Raw genomic sequence first — 20,197 nt, 5'->3', positions numbered from 1 at the left:
TTTTTATCATGTCTGCTTTCTTTTTTTAATAACTATACTCATATTATTTCCATTGTATATAAGCTATAAATCGTTATAATTATTATGATGGTATAGGCGTGGGCAGGATATGCTAGTATACAATAGTACGATAAAACGCTTTTTAAATAGTAAACTAATCAAAAGTATACATTTTTGACTTTTTTTACGTTATTAGTAAACTAAATAAATTGTTATGCATAATTATATGGTACCTAGGTATTCAATTCTTATATGCATGCCATCGGTAGATAATTAACATAAATGTTCATTAGGTTGCCTATCTACTACCTTGTGAGTTCATAATTCATCATACAAAACATTTTGTTTTTGTACTCGTTTACACTCGTGAAACAAATTTTAATTTTAGTAATAGTGCTGAGGAATAGAATTGAATATTTAAGAAAAAAACCAGTCAAAATATTAATTTTATAAATATTCAAAAGTGAAGTTTGGTTATTACCTACTAATTATTTATTAAGTTAGTAGACCTAATTCTATTTTCTAAGACTATTTATTTTTTTTTAAATTCAAAAGTGCCCATTTTATAGTTACTTATTGGTAATATATTTAAAAAAAATTTTTATTTGTTGAATTTTGAACGAATGACAATTCTTGACTTTGAAAATTTAGTAAATTATTCCAAAAGTTTTTTTTCAGCTATTTTTGTAGTCTCAAAGTTTGCCAAAACATACCATCTCCGTTTGTTATCGATTTTCGTTGATTCTGCTAATTTAATTTTTATGTATATTGGAGTTCTAGTTTCTCCATTTCATATACTCATAACTCATATCTATTTAATTTATGACTATATTACTTCTTGAATTTTTCTCTTAACCAAATTTCTACCAGAAAATGGTCGGTGTCTACTACAGCTCTTCATGATGTTCTTAAATTAGTCCAATTATACTATCAATACTATTTTAAACATGTTGTTGATCAGTTCATGGTCAATCTTGTGCCTTCCATCCGGTGACACATGGGTATATTTTTATATATCTTTGCATGGAAACATTATACTTTTAATTAATAATTCTTTCCTGTTGCAGAATTTGCTAGTCTTGTACCATTATTATTTGATTGTGTGTATATAATAGACTATATGAATGTCTGCTATACGATGTGGTGTATCTTTTTTTTTCGCATTTAGATCACCAATAGTCACTCTTCTAGATTATTAAAGAATGTATTATTTTATTTATATAGAAAATATTCATTACAGGTTTAGTAAGACCAAAATGTCTCTTCGCACCTATAATCTACGCATAAATGTACATTCGAGTGGTTTGTAATGAACACACAAATGCCAAGATTTTCTTGTAGGCGTCAATTAACTTTTCATTTACAGAATTTTGCACAAGATGTATGCAATTTATTTATTTTGCGCAATATTTTTACTTGGGAAATGCTATTTGGCATTTATTTAATATTTCGAAGAATTTACAGATACCTATTATTCAATAATTTATTATGGGGGTGAATGTTTTCGTCGGCAAAGACGACTCGCAGTTCTTTCGTGTTGGAGCGTATAGTCAATGAATTGATCGATATTTACCAACATCCAATGTAGAACATTGATGATAATAGAACCGACAGTGTAACAGCTTAATATATGTTACCAATTAAGTGGTCAATAAGACGATTGGGACGTTGGCAGGAAATTGCAGGTGAATATAAATTGCACAGTATTCTATGTACGTGGTCGATGTAACGATCGCAACGTCGGCGAGAAGCGAGATGATGGTACACTGCGTCAAAATTACCATTTTTCTAAAAGTCGATAGTGTAAGCTGCGGCAAATATACATTTAACACAATAGTCAATAGTATACAATCTGCGACAAAATTGATAAATAACATAATAAGTACTGTACAAACTGACGGAATTTATTTCAATAAAAAAAGTATCTGCAGTAATAATAGTTAGATGATAACAAGTAATTTCAGTAGTTATTATATTACAAAAAAAAAGAAACCGATATTTAGTAGGTTGTAGTGAAACTCAAAAATACATTTGAATTTACCATACCAATTATTTGTACGTAAACATAACATAATAATTAATTATACGATAAGATTATTACTTACCATAATAAATAATAATAATATTCTATACATATGTGTAGGCATTATTTTAGATAAAATTTACATGGTTAAGTGATTTGCATATACCTATCCATATTATTTACACATATACCTACTTAGGACTTATGTATATTATCGTATCGACTATTGGTATATATATACAGTAGATATGTGTACGACATAAAACAGTTTGTATAATTTATCTATTTCACCAGTTTTTTCGCAGGCAGTAAATTGTTGGTTTTTTATTTTTTTTATTGCAGTTCACACATCAACCTTTAGAAAAGATGTCATTTTGATGCAGATTACACACAGCCGGCCAGAAGCTGGTGACACACGATGTTCTATACGGTCGATGTCACTATAGTTGAGTGCACTGAAAATTAACTTTTACGAACGGTTCGTTGACGATACCCTACCGAAATAGATAATCAATACTGGAAACGGGTGGGACCCTGTTCATTAATAATTAATACACGTTTGCACGAATTTAAATTAGTCGTCAGCAACTCTGGGATATTGACATAGGTACTGTGATAAGATTACTTTATAGGTTCAGTGTGTCTATGTGTATACCCATGCCAACTCTCTTCAGATAAGTAACGCTTTATTTCATTGATTGCTATTGCCTTATCTAAAACTGCATTTGAAACCTTTTCAGGTACAGTTTCAACATCTTCTTCATCTATTATTTTATTTTGATATACAGCAGATTTAGCAATAGTGTCATGTACAAACCAACATAATATTTCGGTATTGAGGCAGGTTTTAGAAAGTCATATTTTAGAATGCCGAGTTTTAGAATTAAAAGTTTTAGAAACACTATGTTTTAGAAAATAAAACTTCTAGAATTTCAATTTTTAGAAAATTTTTTTTTTTTACTGTTTACTCGTATATAAAATATTTTCTAATAATTCTTTCATAATAAAAATAAATATAATAATTGTTAATACTTATTAGCAATAGTTCTCATAAATTTATCTAAATTAGAATTAGAATCATCAATACATTATTCGTTTACATAATATTTGCAATAAGTTTTGTTCCGTGTTTCATTGTACTTTTTTCTCTTGAATAGTTGTTTATATCAATAAAATAAAAATTTGATTACGATTATTGAGTAACAAAGCATTATGTTTATAAATATTTTGCATTTTGATATTTCCCGTCTTCCCGATCAAACATAAATTATATAGTTACAAATTTGGAAAAGTATCATAATTTCTATATTCTGTATCGTAAATTCTATTAAAAAATAAGACAGCATTTTATTTAAAAACTGTATAATATTTTATTCATTTTATTTTATTTTCTAAAACACCGATTTTCTAAAAGTTTCAAATTCTAAAATATAGATTTTCTAAATCTTGTCATTCTAAAACTCGGCATTCTAAAACTTGATTTTCGAAAACATGCGCCCAAATGAATATTTCATATACTGCCTTATATCTGCTGGAAGTTTTTCAAAAGGAAGTAAGCTTGTCTTGAGTTTTCTTTTCTTAGGTACACCAATCACAATTTTGTCTTTACCTACATTTAATAATAGTTAAAATATGTAACTATATTAATAATATAGAAAGGTAATGTTACCTTATGGTCGACCTCTTTTAGGAACTCTTGGCGATATAGATGGTAAAGTATCTTCTGAATTGTGGTGATCTATTTAAAAATTTCGGGGGGTCCGATTCCCATGGACCCCTCACCCTGGTTACGTAATTATTTTATTAATTAAATAAAATCAATAATTGAAAATTACGCGGGTTTCCTTATCAATATTACGACAAATCACAGAGCAGGACGTGAAAACAAATACTTTCACGTCGGACGTGAAAATAACAACTGCCTTAACAATTATTTAAAAACACGTTATCGCAGATCGCTTATCCTCATCAGTTATCATAGTATAATTGACTATTATCACGAACTAAGATATACAGGACTGGAAACGTCATGATCAGCGGAGCGCGGGGGATGGGTCCGCAATTGTCACGGACTAAGATAGTATGGACTGGTATCGACTACCTTATCAGTGGCCCTCAAATGTTTCTAAAGCCGCCGTAAGGTACAACTAGGGGTAAAAGCGCCATCTACACGTGTGTTATAAAAACACAATAATTTTAATTAGACAACACAATGAATCAAATTTTCAAAATAATAAATATTAATAATATTATACTGCACAAATAATATTATAATTTATAATGTACTCAATACTGACTGACTACGCAAAATTGAAATGTTTACAATTTTTTAAGTAATAACTTCTAATAAATAATAAAAATGTATTTATTGTTATTAATTAAATAAAAAATACCTGAAGGTATACAATCAAAATATTTTAATACCTAGTAGGAATATATTATATGTTATACAGATATAAATAACCTATCTGGTGTTCTTACTCTTTCTATTTTTTCTTTATCTTCAGATAAACATTTAGGTACAGCATAATTTGTAATAAAATCGTCATTGCAAAAATGTTCAGCACATACATAAGTAACCTGACGCAAATAATTTCCATTCACTTTAGAAATAATTTTGTTCCAAGCATCAAAGTCAGAATCGTATACTTTAAATAATGGAACATTGGATGTTTTGTTAAAACTAGTGCACTTAACAACAGAACAACGTCGAGGCATTTTAAAAACTGTATCAACATTTATTAAAAGAGCAACTACGGACAATATTAAAATTTAATATTCATAATGTCGATGAATTTCGGTGACCAAAATTTGTTCAAAATATAAACATCTAAAATCTAAATATACAATATTAGTAACTTTATTTGACACTAGGAGCGCTTTTACCCCTAGTTGTACCTTTCGGCGGCCTCTTAGGACGGGGGAGTGGCGGTGTCGAAACATTTGAGGACCGTTCCTCTACTACTCCCCAACCATGTCGATACCAGTCCATACTATCTTAGTCCGTGGCAATTGTCTAGCTAATCGTACACATCGATCTCGAGCGCCATCTATAGTACTAAATGTTACCAAATTACCAAGTTAATTTTTTATTTGCCGCCAAATTGATGTTCTAAACTTAAATCAATTTATGTTTATAATTATTTACTTAATTTACTTAAATGTACATTTTCGTTTATAGTTTGCTACTTTTTTCATTTGGAATTTTAAAAGTTTATGCATATTATCTAATTTTCATATATAGGTACCTAATACATTTTAATTACAAAATGCGTATGTGTTCTGTGGTAGGATGTACAAGCATAAAAAAAAATTCCAAAGTATCTTTACATAAAGTTTTGTGACTACAGTGATGCTTTTAATTTGACGATTGATGATTTCTTTGCACACACGCTAAAAAGCATTAAGTGGCCTTGTAGTCAACACAAGTGTGATACATTAGCATCAATTTTATCGTACTATGTCACCATGCGAATGCGGCAGTATACACAAATAGCAAATAAAAATGTTGCAAAAGTAAACGCTAAAAAGAAAAAATGTTCCAAACTTACAGTGTCATAAAAAAATCATAATTAATAAATATTTAAATTTACATTTACCTATTGTTTTTTGTTTACTGCTAAATTATTATCAAATTTCGAAAATGTATATCATCAACATTAAAATGAGTAATATATTTGACTGATAGAGTGCGCCAAAAATCGATGCGTACTTTTTTTGAGTCCATTGGGTTCCCTGTGATATTTGGTCGTTTCCAGTCCTGTATATCTTAGTTCGTGCTATTATTGAGACCAGCCCTATGCAACTCGATGAGATTAACGTGTAATCACCCGTGCTCTTATTGACGGGACAGGGAACTCTTATATACCAGTACTGCCATCTATCAGTGACGTAAGACGATCTAGATATTATCTGATAATATCTACAAATAAATTTCATGAGAATTTCATTAGAATTTTATTAATTTAATATTATGTATTAAAATTATTCGTTTGGCACGATTATAGGATATTGTTGATGTACTAAGGTAGTACCATGGTTGAAATATACAAGGTTATTGCATATATACCCCTTCTCTACCAAATATTTGATGATAATAACAAAAATGGCAGCGTAAAGGGAGCCAACCATAATCGAGTATATATGAGCGGTAATTTTGAACATTATATAGCATATTTTCCAATTTCTATGATAAGAAAAATTGATATAATTGTAATTTGTGATATCCCTTTACGCAGCCATTTTGTATCTGATGATAACAATTTTTGTCGATATGCAATAACCTTGTATATTTCAACCATGGGTAGTACTAAGTCTGTACTAAGTCTAAGTACTTAATTTGTATGAACTGTAATACTACACATTTGAATTCTATTATTTTCATATTGTTTCTAAGAAAAAAGCAAAATTATGAATGACAGAATATGTGAGTGAAAAACGAAAATATAAAACTAATGTTACTATTTACCATTCCAGAAACATTATATGTGGATATAGGCAAAATAGGTAGAGCTAATTCATCAGAATTATCATTGGAATTCTCATGACTAATAATCAGTTTTTTTACAACACTGTTTGATTTTAAAGGCAGTTGATTTGTATGTATATTGCCTTCATCGACAATTGCATCAACAGTATCAGGAATATTATTACTTAAACCTTCATATTCAACTATAGGATATGCATCTGCTTTTAAAAGTACCTTATTATAAAAATATATGTTAAAAAAGAATAATGTAAATATATTATTTCTATATTAACTTTTGAGCTATTATAGTTTATTACTAAAAGCTAATAAAAAAAAAAAAAAAAAAAAAAAATGTATTATATAAATATATTATTTTATTATATAAGATATAACACATATTATACATTTTAGTTTGAAAAACTTACTCTTGAACGTTTTGTTTGTTCTGAACCGTCTTTTATATTTTCTTTTATCCAAAAAGCTTTGGGAAAATGTGTTTGACAAATTCGATCACCTACTAATAGGGGAATTGGAACTACAAATTCCCAATTTTCTCTACGCTTTTTACTTTTTAGTGACTATAAAAGTCGGTACCCCTTCTGTACCTATATTGCATATGGCACATTTTTTTGGCATGATGACTAAGAGTCGGACTGATTAATAATATAAAAAAAATCGAAAAGTTATAATCTACGAAAACACTCATTACTTAAGTTAAATTACTTAACAATTATTATATATTATATTACTTAACATTATTATTCGGAGTATATTTCTCGAAAAAAAATGAAAGTATTCAGACAATACAAAAACACACAACTTCAAATCAATACACTCTTTTCTCCGCTTGAAATCTAAATTTATCATCTTCTGTTCAATGTATACTATAATAAAATAGTGTAGTCACAGAATAGATTAAATCTATTTTCTAGATTTTTCTAGATGTAATCTATTCTGTGGTGTAGTTTCCAAATATTGTTTCATATTGCATATGAAAGCTTTTAGAAAACGTGTGCAGCGTACAGCATAGAAGTTTAATGCGTGTTATGACCGATAGATGGCGCGTATAAACCTATCAGTATCATACGTACGATTACTGATTTCCACCCACGAAATGCAAGCGAAATTACGTCGTTTTTTTGTATTAAAATCAATTATTACCGATAAAACTTTAACAGTGTTGTACTGAACGATGTTATTTGTGCCCAAAGAAACAATAAAATCGAGTGAACGAGCCTTCGGTTAGTATGCGCCTCCAGACGTCACACTACTAAGGATTTCTTTATAGTATTGTGTTTGGGCGCTTAACGGCATCGCTTCTCGGCCTTATGGCTAAGATCAAAAGTGTAGTATCTGTTCTTATCAGCTTAACATCTGATATATCACCTATGTAGTGATTCATATGTTAAACTATTATTTGGAAAATTGGTGGAGAATGGGGGCTTGCTCCCGCTCCACCGCGGGTTGGCCCGGAGTTGCACTTCCTCCGGGATTGACCCACATATAATTTTGATTTATCTTAACATTTCTACTTGTATGTAAGTGATTCTTAAGAGGACGCCACACCCGCATGTGTTGTCATCGTCGTACAAGTGCGTAGCATAGCAAATTTTACGCTCATCAGATCACGTTTATCTCCGTTATTTTAAAATTTAGAGTGAATTGACCTATTATTAAAATTAAAGGCAATATTATTACCGAGTGCATCTCATAGGCTTTTTATTATATTTTAATTTTAAGCCGAGTTATGAGTATTTTTAGATATAAAAATTATTTACAATTTTAAAATACTCATTACTCGCTTTAAAATTAAAATATAATAAAAAGCCTATGAGATGCACTCGGTAATAATCTTGCCTTTAATTTTTATAATTGGTCAATTCTCTCTAAATTTTAAAATAACGGAGATAAACGTGATCTGCTGAGCGTAAAATTTGCTATGCTACGCACTTGTACGACGAAGACAACACATGCGGGTGTGGCGTCCTCTTAAAATGAATGGTAATTGAAGAAGAAACAAATTTATCCCACTAAAGCTATGTGTTTATCTCATTAATTACTTATATTAATAAAATGTACGATTCGGGTGTCGGTGTCGTTTTACGTACTTCATGTACATTAATTTGAAATTATCGTATTTATTTAATAAACGGACGTAAATCCTATTACAATTTTAAACATGAGTACAGTAAAATTAAGGATAGTATACAAGAAAAGAACAGAACAAATGCATTTATAGGCTTATAGGTAGTCATTTAACATTTTGCCGCAGCTAGTAATTATTACTGTGCACTATAAAATATATTTTCTATAGCAGTTGCCCTTCTATTTAATCTCTTTTTATGGCCGTAGCGAGAGAAGAAAGATTTTCAAGAAGAAGAATTCGATATGTAACGAAGTCGAAGCCCGATACAAGTCGGAACGTATCGTTTGAATATTGAACGTGTAACTTCTGAATACTCAAAATCAGATCGATACCTATCGATACACTCTAATTTCTTCGTTGGAAATCTAGATTATCTATCTCAGACCTCGGTTGGTTAGGGGTGTTAGGGCACAGAATAGATTGAATTTAAATTTAATCTATTCCGTGGTTAGGGCTTCAGTTGTTATCAGTTTTCAATCTTATCATACATTCGTTTCCTATAATATTATCACAGGCTAGTCAGTGTTATTATCTAATATCTTAATTCGTAATTTTACAATTTTTAATTTTATACTAATTTTCTATTGTCATCCAATTTTAATGGTCGTTAATTTGGGTGATTGGATCTTTTATTCCAATAATATTGTATTGTTTTAATTATAATATGATATATTGATATCAAATATTATCATTTTAAAATGTAGTTACGTGTTATTTGTTAGTCGTTTAAATCATCTTAAATACATCCTTTTTAATAATATTTACATTAATTATAAAAAACAAAACCTTGAGTATCATTCAATTTTGAAATGGATAACGACATAACATTTCCAATGTTTGATATGCAGACATTCTCAAAGGTACATGTACTTATTTTTTTGTAACAAATCTTGTTTAGAAGATACTTTACATATTACTCTACTTTCAAAATATGTGTTTTACTGGGCAAAATACAAAAAATGTGTAAACAAAAGTGCAGAAACTTTAATTATCCAAAAGTTATTGGTGACATTGGCATAGATGTCTATTGATATTAAGACATTGGATTATTGTAGTATCATATTTTTTTAGCGCTATTATACTAATATTTAGTATTTTTTTAAATTCTTTTATGAGTGTTATCTTAATATCCTGTTAGTATAAATTAATTTTTTTAATACTTACTTTGAAAACATAATTCTACATGCTTTCATCAACTTATTTTAGTATAGGTCATAATTCTGGTAATAATCATGTTTTAGTTTTTATAAGGTAGTAGTTATTTTCACCATAAGTAGTTGGCAAGTACAAAATGTACGTAGCCCGTAGTTATTAATTTTTTATCAATGTAAATTACATCTAATTACATATAAATTTTATCATTATGCTTTTGTGATTTTCTTGGATATTAAAAAAAAATATATATATTTTCTATATTAACTGAATATTCCTCAATTTGAAAACCTTAATCACTCTTTATTATTTTTTCTTGAATTTATTTTTAATATTTTAGTATTAGCTTATTATGACTATAAATATAATAATAATCGTTACGTCATGAAACAATTGAAAAAAGCAGCCTGTGTTGAAACATAATTATTTCTTTGATAATTTATAAATAAATTTACGCATTTCATAACATCTATTCTAATTAATCTAGACATCTAGTATTTAGTTGATACCAGGTGAAGTGGTAAAAATTCAATAGAAATAATTCACTGTCATCACACTTCTACAGTGGGTACCTTTACACAGATTTGCAGATCAAAAAAACTAAGCAATTGAACATTCATTTTTTCTGAATTCTTTTGCTGCATGTCATAATGCATTAACTTATGTTTTTCATTCAAAATTGACTAACGAGTACTATTTCAAATTTGAGTGTCCCAGTATTTTTATACAGTCAAAATGTTTGACTAATATGCTTATTATTAATAAGTAAAATATTACTACAAAGTAATATATTAATAATTTATTACTTTATTAAAAATAAAATTATAATTTCTTCAATAATATGCAAACTAAGATCAATGAATTTGATTGAATCACTGGGTTTATAACTGAAAGTACATAAATTAATTTTTTAATTCTGTATTTATATCACAAATTAGTATCCACATAAAAATTATTTGAAAAATATTGACCAACAGAAGTATGATAAATAAATAAAGGTTCTGTTTGGAGTTCTTATTAAAAAAAAATTGAGTTGTATTGTGCATGCAAATAATGAATATATTGAAAAAAATGATAGGTAGTTCATATTCTCTTGTTTCATCTTCTACAAAATGAATTATAAGATATGCATAAAATTAAAGTGTTCTTTGTTTCTGTGATCACGTGGTATAGAGTATAGATTTATATTATAATAATAAATTATTTATAACCACATAATATTTTTGTTTTAGGAATCATTTTCTGTCGATGAATTTTTAACAGAAAATCGAAATAAAATGACATTAGAAAACATGCGAGTTGAAATGGGAATTTTTCTCAAAGACTTACGCAATAAAATGATAAATTCACTCAATGATGATTGTGACAAATATTTCCATTTATCTAGGGGATTAATTGGTATTGACCAGCAATTAGCAACTTTAAAACCAGAATTGAGTTTGTTAAGTAACTCTGTTAATGTATGACATTACATACTGTATAGTGTATGAAGTTTTTTTTATGAGTAAAACAATGTTAAAAATTTCATTTAGGAAGCCAAAAACAATTTGGAAAATACATTATGTTATCTGGATAATGAAATACAATTAAATAAAAAACTATGTGAAGATAAACAGGCATTTCACGCTATTGTAAAAGTTCAAAAATCTTTAGACAAATTAGATGAATTATTATCGGATCAAAATGATTGTGATATAGTCATCTTAACTCGAGCTGTGGCTGAATATAATCAGCTTTTGTCAAGTATGAAAAAATGCAGTGATATTTTGAAAACAGTGCATTTGACGGTATATTTATATAATATCTAATATCTTCTTATAAATTTTATTTTATATTTTATCAAGATAGTTACCTAATTTTATGACTCAATTTTAATAAGTTTGTACTTTTTTTTATTTAGAAACAAACAATGCTAAATGGTTTATTAATGAGTAAATTGAATGAAGCTTTTGTGTCTTCAGTGTCAACAAATGCAAATACAGTAAAATGTTTTCTTGAACTTTATTTATCTTTGGGTAAAATAACATATGCTGAAGATGTGTGTAGGACTGAAGTTGTGACTCCAGCAATGAAGTTAATACTGAATGAAAATTATTTACGGAGTTGTAAAGATGGTTTAAAAGAATTATACGGTCAGTGCTATAAATTTCTTGAAGTAGATTTGAAACATTTACTTCAAGCTGCAGAAGAACAAAATAATGTGTATGCTTCATACTTAATATTATTATTCGTTTCAATAGTGATAAACAACATTAAAAATATATTATTTATTTATAGAAGTAACAAGTTTTGCAAGTTCAATTTTGTTTCAAAAAGCTTCTGGCCTGTATTCTTTGATCAAGTAAAAAATAATTTGCATTGTATCTATAACTTCAGAGAACCTGATGTTTTTATAAAAGTATGATTTTTTAAAATATATTTTAAGTGACAATTTATAAATAACTCATAACCTGAAGTATATCTACTATTTTAGAATTATAAAGTAACATTTAATGAATTTATGAAACATTTGTTTGAATTATCTGCTTCACAACATGAAAGTGAACCATTGAACAAAGTTCAAAGTTGGAATGATTTTAAAAAATGCTGGAATTTGCCAATTTATTATCAATATCGGTAAGCCCACATATATAATAAATTGAAATATATAACTACAAAAATGTACAAAGATTGATCCTTCTGGCTATCACAATTTCTCTCTGGTAGAGGGGAGGATAAATTAAATTTCTTAACCTATTTTTTATTATACAATTTTATAAATAAGATACATTTATATTTTTAGTTTGGTATCTTATTTTCACATATAACTATAAAATTACCCACAGTTAAATATATTTTGAATATAATTACAATGTGTAACATACATATAGTATGCTTAAAGCATTTATGTAATTGTTACTAAAACAAATATCAACAGTATACATTTTAGTATTATAGCTAACCATATAAGTGGGACAATAATGCTTCAATAACTCATCTTTAATTATTTTCTTACTTAATTTTCATATTCCATTTTAAATTACCTCATTCAACCAAAAATTGTTCATGTCCAATTATATAATCTGTGATACTATCATCTGTTGAAGTATTGTCAAGCTTGTTTTTATATACAAATAAAATAAATAGAAAAATAATTAGTTAAAACATTTAATATTTTTTTCATAAATTATTGGTAATTTTATATAGTAATAGTATTATAATTTGATAAATGATAATTTTGATTTAAATGATTAAATTCAAGATTTCAAGAGATTGGATTTTGTGCTGAAAACGTCATGATCCATGAAAGTTATGAGTCATGTAGTGATAATATGTTTAAACTTAAAGTCACAAAAGCAGTATGGGACTCTATGTGTTCTTGTTTAGATCCAAATATCTTCATACATCAATTGAGCCACAGGTTACATAATTAAGAGTATACAATGTTTGTTATAATATTTAAATTTGGATTATTATTTCAGATTTTTCAAATTAATATTACAGTTAATATCTAGATATCAGACTTGGGCAGAAGATGTTAATACCAAATCCAAGACTGATTTAAAAGACTTTAGCACCCGTATTAAGTTTCTTGAGGATTTGGAAAGTGATTTAAATACATTTTATTTAAAATTAAATGATATATATTTCATGTTTGAAGAATTGTTACGTACAAAGGTATCTGCTGATATTTTAGAATCACAAAAAAGTAAGTGTACTTAACATTTAAAACGTGAGTTGTATTTTCATGATGTGCTCCCATATTTTTACAGGTAGTATTGTAAATGACAATTTAAATACCTTAATTAATAATTTGAGTAAATGTAAAGTGCAATCTGTGACTGATGAAGCAATGTCTCATGTCATAAGAGTAACTGATGTACCAAGGTTGTTCAGACACACAAATCGAGATTATCCCACTGAACCATGTGCTTATATGAAATCAATTGTTACTACATTACAAACATTACAGAATAAAAATTGTAAAAATCAAGTGCTAGATCATATAGTTACACAGTTAGTAAACCAAAAAGATCAAAATATAGTGAAATTTAAATACATTTGTTTATACTACAACATTTTATTTTAGATATGTAGCTTACGTCGATGATGTAATGAAAGCAATAAAAAAAACAGAAGAAAGCTTAAGAAAACTTAAAAAGATTAGAGATCCAAACTATAAAGTAAATTCTGATGATGATAAAATTCGTTCCCAACTAACATTGGATATTGATTATTTATTACTGTCTGTAAGTAATTAGTTTTTTAATTTGTAAATTGTATTTATAATGATATACCTACCTAATGCTATAGTAGTATATTATATTTCTTTTCATTGAATGTGTTACTTTTTAAATTGTGTATAGAAAAGAATGAGCTTATTTCAGCAATTTTTTTTAGGATTCCAATTTTTTTATTTTATGGACCTTATCTGTTAAACCAAATTTTCATTTCTGTGATAATTATTACAGTTATTATTTGATTAATCTCTTTGAGTATAAAGTCAAATTAAAAATCTGAAAGCAAATTTTTTTATGGGTATTGGTGATTTTAAGGACTTTTATCAGTGATGTGGTAAAGGTGGTTAGGCGTTATGGTGGGCATTTTTTGTGTAGATGGTAAGTACTAAGTAATTGGATACATCATGTTAAGAGGATGCCACACCCGCATGTGTTGTGTTCGTCTTACAAAGTAGAACATAACAATAACTGTACTTGTGCTGGACAACTGTTCTCTCTCATGTCTCTCACTCTTAGTATTTATAGTAGAATTATCAAAATTGCATAATGCATAGGCAAGAACTTTTTCTGTGTCATAGCATCGTTATTTTTTTGATGGCACAAACCAATAATTTTAAGTTTTAATAATTAAATGAAAAAATAAAATGCATTGAGGTTAAGTTTTAGGTTTCTGATAATACTGTATAAATACTGATGAAGAACAGCTGCCCCGTGCAAGTACAGTTTTTGCTATGTTTTAAGTTTGTAAGACTGAGACAATGCATGCAGGCGTAGCGTCCTCTTAAGCAATTACATGAAACAAACATTATATTTAAAGTCGCTTATTTATCTATTATACATTTATACATTATATTAAAGGGGGATTAGGATTAGGCAAGTACTGAAATATAATATATTATGCTACACATCATGGTTTGTTTATGTTCACTACACCACTGGCTACACACTAAGGGCCAGTTGTACCGTCTACGGTTAAACTTCGATTACGCTTAATCAGCTGATAACAGATATTTAACCGTGCAAATTCGGCCGATTAAACTCCGGTTAACTTGAATCAGAGACGGTACAACTGGCCCTAATAGTGTCAAAAATATTGTTTTTGTCACATTATATATTATTATGATTTATGAATTTTTCTATTAAAAATATCTATTTGTAGTATACTTGTAGCATAGGCGTGCACACAGGGGGTGCAGGGTATGCAACTGCACCCCCAGCGAGTTCAGCTTAGAAATAGATTGATAGATAAATAATACTTTTTAAGTTATAATTTTTTTTTAAACCCGCGGTCACACGATGAGTGCTACTAGTGCTTATATGTACGAATCTACATTATACGAAACACGATTAAAATCGACAATCGTTTTCTGTTATCGAAGTGTGATAGTCAATAGATATAGTAGCTATATAGACACGTCATCTTGAATTATATTTTAAAATTATTATTAACATGGGTAACTAACATAAACATTATCATTGACTTTTAAAAGAAATACAATTATTAAAATTATTATTAATTTTTTTTTTTTAATTAATCCTGGCTTGACTTGTTATGTGGCTAGGTAACATACTAAAATGTTCAATCTGTTTGTACTATGCACACTCAGCAAAAAATGTCCTGCGCACGCCTATGACTTGTAGTTTCTTTGATTTAATATAGTTAACAATCACAATTTATATTATATTGGAAATTAATTATTTTCTATTGATGATTTGATTTTTTTTTTAAATTAAATAATGGAAACATCATTATTTCGGTAAATAAATTAATAAATACAGCATCCACTTATAACAAGTTTTATATTTAAAATATAAAGATCACAGAATATTAACACGGCGTTTTGTTTGTCAAAATTCATAATATTAAAATAATCAACAAAATAATATTTATTATTTAAATCTTAGAATTATTCAAAATTAATAATTATTAAAATATTTCATAAAGACTGAAAAATCATACTTTATAATAATATATTTTGTATTTGAATACAAATAATATGTAGACATACAGTGAATACCACTTTTTATAATATATGTTTAAAATCATACTATTTTATTAGATTTATATCTAAAAAAAATGTATTATATATATTTTATTTCAGATTGGTGATATGAGTTTACCAGAAGTAAATGAAATTGAATTAAAGTTGGACATTGCAAAACAGACAATCCTTGTCGATAAAGTAACATAAAAAAAATATATACAGTTGATACTATTTATTTATATTTTATATTAATAAAAAAAAGTAAATAAATTGTGTTTCTATCAACTCATTCGGCAATCATTAAACTCATCAGATAACGGATCTATTCCATATTGATCACGTATAGTGGCCAAGTCAATACTGTCAGGTCCATATTGCGCAGTTCTTCTCATATTACGCAATATTACTTCAAACGGATCAGCCATCATACGTCTTTGGTTTAACATAGCTGTTGTGCTATATTGTTTTATTATACATGTATTATCCACATCCTATAACATTGCATTAAATGTTTGAATTTAATTTTAAGCATAGTTTTTAATTTTTTTAATGGTTTTACATCTGGCAATGGACTCCATAATTTGACTTCATTATCAATGCCACTGGTTGCCAACAAAAATTCTGAAGGATGTGGTTGTATACAATTTACGATTGAACTATCCCCTTTCAGTATGAGCAAATTATTCTCTGTATTTTTTTCCCATATAAAAAATAAACCATCGTCAGAACCAGCTACTATGAATTGATTATGGCTATAAAATTAATAATGTTAAAAAATTAATTATAATAACAATAACAACAATTTCACCTTCCAAAAAAGTTGGCTTCTTTGATGTCAGTAGATGTATTACAATGACCACAATATCTGCGATCGTAATCTTTAGCCTGATTACGAAAATATTTCTCAATATTTATCTTTTGGGCTTGTTCAATATGTGATGCATCTGGAACATTTGATATAGAATCAAACATATCACGGGGTTTTTTTCCTAGATAGAGAACACATACAATTATAAATAGTTTACACAATACACAGAAAACTAAACAGATGAAAACAAAATTAATTTTATAGTAGTTACCATCAGATTTATCTTTATTAGATTGTGCATTTAACAAATCACTGTGAAGACATTTGTATGCGGCACTAGTTTTATATGAAGGGTACTTCATTGTAAACTGATCTAAATACATTTTAGAATCTTTTAACTTATCCAATTCGTACAGACATACTGCCAACCGGAAATGTGCTTTCATATGGTTAGGTTCCAGTTTTAATGCATCAACACAGTCCTTGAGAGCTGCGTAGAAGTCTCCATGCCACTTTCTTTTAATATAGGCTGCAGCTCTATTCGAAAACAGTACACTGCATTTATGAATACTTATAGCTTCATTATAAAGGTTAATAGCAGCAGTATAATCTTCTTTTTCAAATAAATAATTTGCCTGTAAATTATAACATTTTTATTTATTTACTGTATTATAGTGAATATATATATATATAATATATGTGATTTATAATGTAAATTGTTTACCTTTAATTTTAATTGAACTACTTTATCTGGTAGTGTCAAATGAGGAACAGGAACAGGATCATCTATTAAATCTGTAGAAGAACCTTCCCCGTTTTCTCCTTAAAATTTACAAATGATAAAATAACATATAAACTTTATAATTGTATAAAGAAACTTACGAGGAACTTTCAAAACTTTGGGAATATTGAAAAATGCATTATCAGCTCGATTTGCTAAGTTATATAAATATACATATTCCCCACCATAATTAACCAACAACTCTTGTCCATCAGGACTAAAAGTCAAATAAGTAATAACATAACTTTTTTGTCTTCTGGGTATTGGATCATTGTCATTCAAATGGATGTGACCCGGTACAAAATATTGAAGTGCATTGTTAGCATCATTTAAAGCAGCATTATACTCGGAGACATATTTTTTAGGATATGGATATTTCAAGGCAAATGATGACAGCGATTGAATCATTCTGCGGTCATACAATCTCACATATTGATCATTAGCACCAACTGCAAGCTGCTCAGTTCTAAGTTGGTTAATATCTAGACATTTAGCTTCTATCTTTTTTCCCAAATCACCATATACAGTGACCAAAGTAGTTTTAGATTTACCGTGAGGACATTCATGGCTAATTCTCATATCATGTTGACTGTATGAATATCAACAAATAATCATTGTCAGTGTTAACATTATTATAATAATATGATAATATAAAAGCTAAATTTAAAAAATAAAATCATTAACATACACATTCACTATATAAACCATACCTAATGCATCCATCCTCTGAGGCACACCAATAAACACTAGGCGCATCATTTGCTACAGCTAAACGTTTGATTCGTCCTTGAGAACAAATGCAACTGGTTAATTGTTTACCTGTTGTTACATTATATGTATGTGAACTCCAATCACCAGCTCCAGTTGCAACTATATCATCGTTAGAATTAGGTATAAACTATATATGAAAAAAAAAATCAATATAATATATTACAATACAACAAAATAATAATATCTATTACATACAGTTTTTAATCAAATTGTTTTTTTTTTCATTTTTAATAACTAAGTAAATTTACTTTATTTGCTAATAGAATGTGACTACACACAAACCAAAGTGAGTCGAAGGCTGCCAGTGCCTAAAACCTTACTCCTCAACTTCAGTTGAATGTGCAAAGTAACTACATTCTCTCAGTAAGACACTGCTGTGTTAAATTACCTTGACAGAAAATATGTTGCCACGGTGTAAAGTTTTAATAGTAGTTTTAACTTTCTGTAAAAATGGATCCCATAATATTACTTGATAGTCATCAGATGCTGATGCTAAAGTGCTGAAAAATCATATAATAACCCTTAATAAAAAAGTTACGCTTTAATAATTATAAATTTTATAAAATTAAAATTATTGATACTTTAAAATACATATACCTTCCATTTTCATTCCATTGGAGGCAATTAACACATCCTTGATGTCCTTCTAATTGAGTAAGTAGTCCAAGTTTTGAAATACATTTGTAATTCAAGTTACTTTTTAATGCATACTTTGTGCGAATGTGATCCTAATCATCAATCATAATTTTAAAATTAATGTTACTGAATAGAACAATAAAAAATACTGTTGGGTTGTTTAAATTACGTTCGATTCTCGATCCCTTATCAACTGTAAAATGTTTCGACGATTTGTTGTTGAAGACATTATTATTGATGTGTTAATTGACAAATGTTCTGGTAACCAACTCTATTGCTTATAACATTTCAATAAAATTATATGTTTGAAGTTGAATTAAAACATAGAATTTAAATTGCTCAAAACTACATTAAAATTGAAAGTTTGAATCAAAATATGTAAGCAATTCAAATATGACTAAAAATGTCTAAACTAGAACAATGAATTAATTAAAATATGTAAAAATTATCAGTATTTGTAATGTACAATAGGTAGAGAAAAATATAAAATGAATACTTAATAGTTTATCATCATCACTTGGCAAATTCAGTGATCAAAATCAAAAATTAATAGTTAAATAGTGAAATATAAAATTTAAATACTTATGTATTACACTCAGTTACTGTATAAACTATAAACGTATAATAATAAAAGTTAGCGGTTATAGCTTATATATCACAGAACGCGGAATTTCGATCATCAGTTTCTTAACTTGACTACTTTAAAGTTAAAACTACCTTACATAGGCTATAGCCAGTGGTCAATGGCCATCAGCCATCAATGAGATTCAAAAATTCAGGATAGTACTAAAAGAACAACAATTAAAAGACAAAAGTACAAAATTGAAAATTGTCTTTAATATAGAAACAGAATAATAATGATAAATTGATAATATGGAGTATTACAACTATAATACATATAGTTATAAAAATATATACCAAGCAACTTAGTACTTACTATAGTCACTATAGAAGTATAGAATACAAATTCGTTGATAATAAGTTATAATGTTTATATATATGTCATATTCGTGGGAATTATATGTAGCTTAACATTGATAACACTGTAGAGCCCACAACCAACATGACTTTTTGGCGTCAGCTGTTATCACTATTTTATTATCTATATAATAATATAATCTGCGGAGTTCGTTGATCGTTGAACCACAGAATACATGAAATATAATATATAAATCTATTTATATTTTTTATATATCAAATATATATA

At 27.9% G+C, this 20,197-nt stretch overlaps 2 protein-coding genes and 1 non-coding gene across 3 annotated transcripts; 2 read left to right on the top strand and 1 right to left on the bottom strand.

The window, feature by feature from the left end:
• The first annotated feature begins 7,803 nt into the window (after positions 1–7,803).
• On the top strand, positions 7,804–7,997 carry LOC149057750 (U2 spliceosomal RNA). The gene has a single exon (XR_016191277.1). It is a non-coding gene; the product is annotated as a U2 spliceosomal RNA (small nuclear RNA).
• A 1,211-nt stretch (positions 7,998–9,208) lies between these two features.
• Positions 9,209–16,522, top strand: Cog2 (conserved oligomeric Golgi complex subunit 2). Its single transcript, XM_089222848.1, has 11 exons — positions 9,209–9,497; positions 11,022–11,249; positions 11,322–11,576; positions 11,690–11,991; positions 12,067–12,187; positions 12,263–12,405; positions 13,031–13,189; positions 13,251–13,477; positions 13,542–13,785; positions 13,859–14,018; positions 16,112–16,522. Exons 1-11 carry the CDS (start codon positions 9,447–9,449, stop codon positions 16,199–16,201), a joined length of 1,980 nt encoding a protein of 659 aa, XP_089078974.1. The 5' UTR covers positions 9,209–9,446; the 3' UTR covers positions 16,202–16,522.
• On the bottom strand, positions 16,212–19,903 carry LOC107164553 (WD and tetratricopeptide repeats protein 1-like). The gene is made up of 11 exons (XM_089222847.1): positions 19,708–19,903; positions 19,160–19,267; positions 18,952–19,082; positions 18,743–18,854; positions 18,294–18,481; positions 17,685–18,172; positions 17,527–17,624; positions 17,074–17,437; positions 16,803–16,983; positions 16,554–16,746; positions 16,212–16,485 (listed from the first exon to the last, which is right to left on the bottom strand). Exons 2-11 carry the CDS (start codon positions 19,217–19,219, stop codon positions 16,276–16,278), a joined length of 2,025 nt encoding a protein of 674 aa, XP_089078973.1. The 5' UTR covers positions 19,220–19,267; positions 19,708–19,903; the 3' UTR covers positions 16,212–16,275.
• Between the last annotated feature and the right edge of the window lie 294 nt (positions 19,904–20,197).

This window comes from Diuraphis noxia, unplaced genomic scaffold, assembly GCF_037042655.1.
Source record: "Diuraphis noxia isolate RWA-SAM2 unplaced genomic scaffold, SU_Dnox_SAM2 contig0003, whole genome shotgun sequence".
In the NCBI taxonomy this organism is placed as follows: Eukaryota; Metazoa; Arthropoda; class Insecta; order Hemiptera; family Aphididae; genus Diuraphis; species Diuraphis noxia.
Note: the sequence above shows the minus strand (reverse complement) of the source record. Positions and strands in the feature narration are given on the sequence as shown.

Bases quoted from the DNA above. Each gene is read 5' to 3' on its own strand.
- Cog2 (XM_089222848.1), top strand. From the start codon at position 9,447: ATGGATAACGACATAACATTTCCAATGTTTGATATGCAGACATTCTCA. The intron at 13,478-13,541 runs GTAAGTGTACTT...ATATTTTTACAG, and splicing joins TATTTTAGAATCACAAAAAA to GTAGTATTGTAAATGACAAT. The intron at 13,786-13,858 runs GTTAGTAAACCA...ATTTTATTTTAG, and splicing joins CTAGATCATATAGTTACACA to ATATGTAGCTTACGTCGATG.
- LOC107164553 (XM_089222847.1), bottom strand. From the start codon at position 19,219: ATGTCTTCAACAACAAATCGTCGAAACATTTTACAGTTGATAAGGGAT. The intron at 17,438-17,526 runs GTAAACAATTTA...TATAATTTACAG, and splicing joins TAGTTCAATTAAAATTAAAG to GCAAATTATTTATTTGAAAA. The intron at 16,747-16,802 runs GTGAAATTGTTG...TTAATTTTATAG, and splicing joins GAAGCCAACTTTTTTGGAAG to CCATAATCAATTCATAGTAG.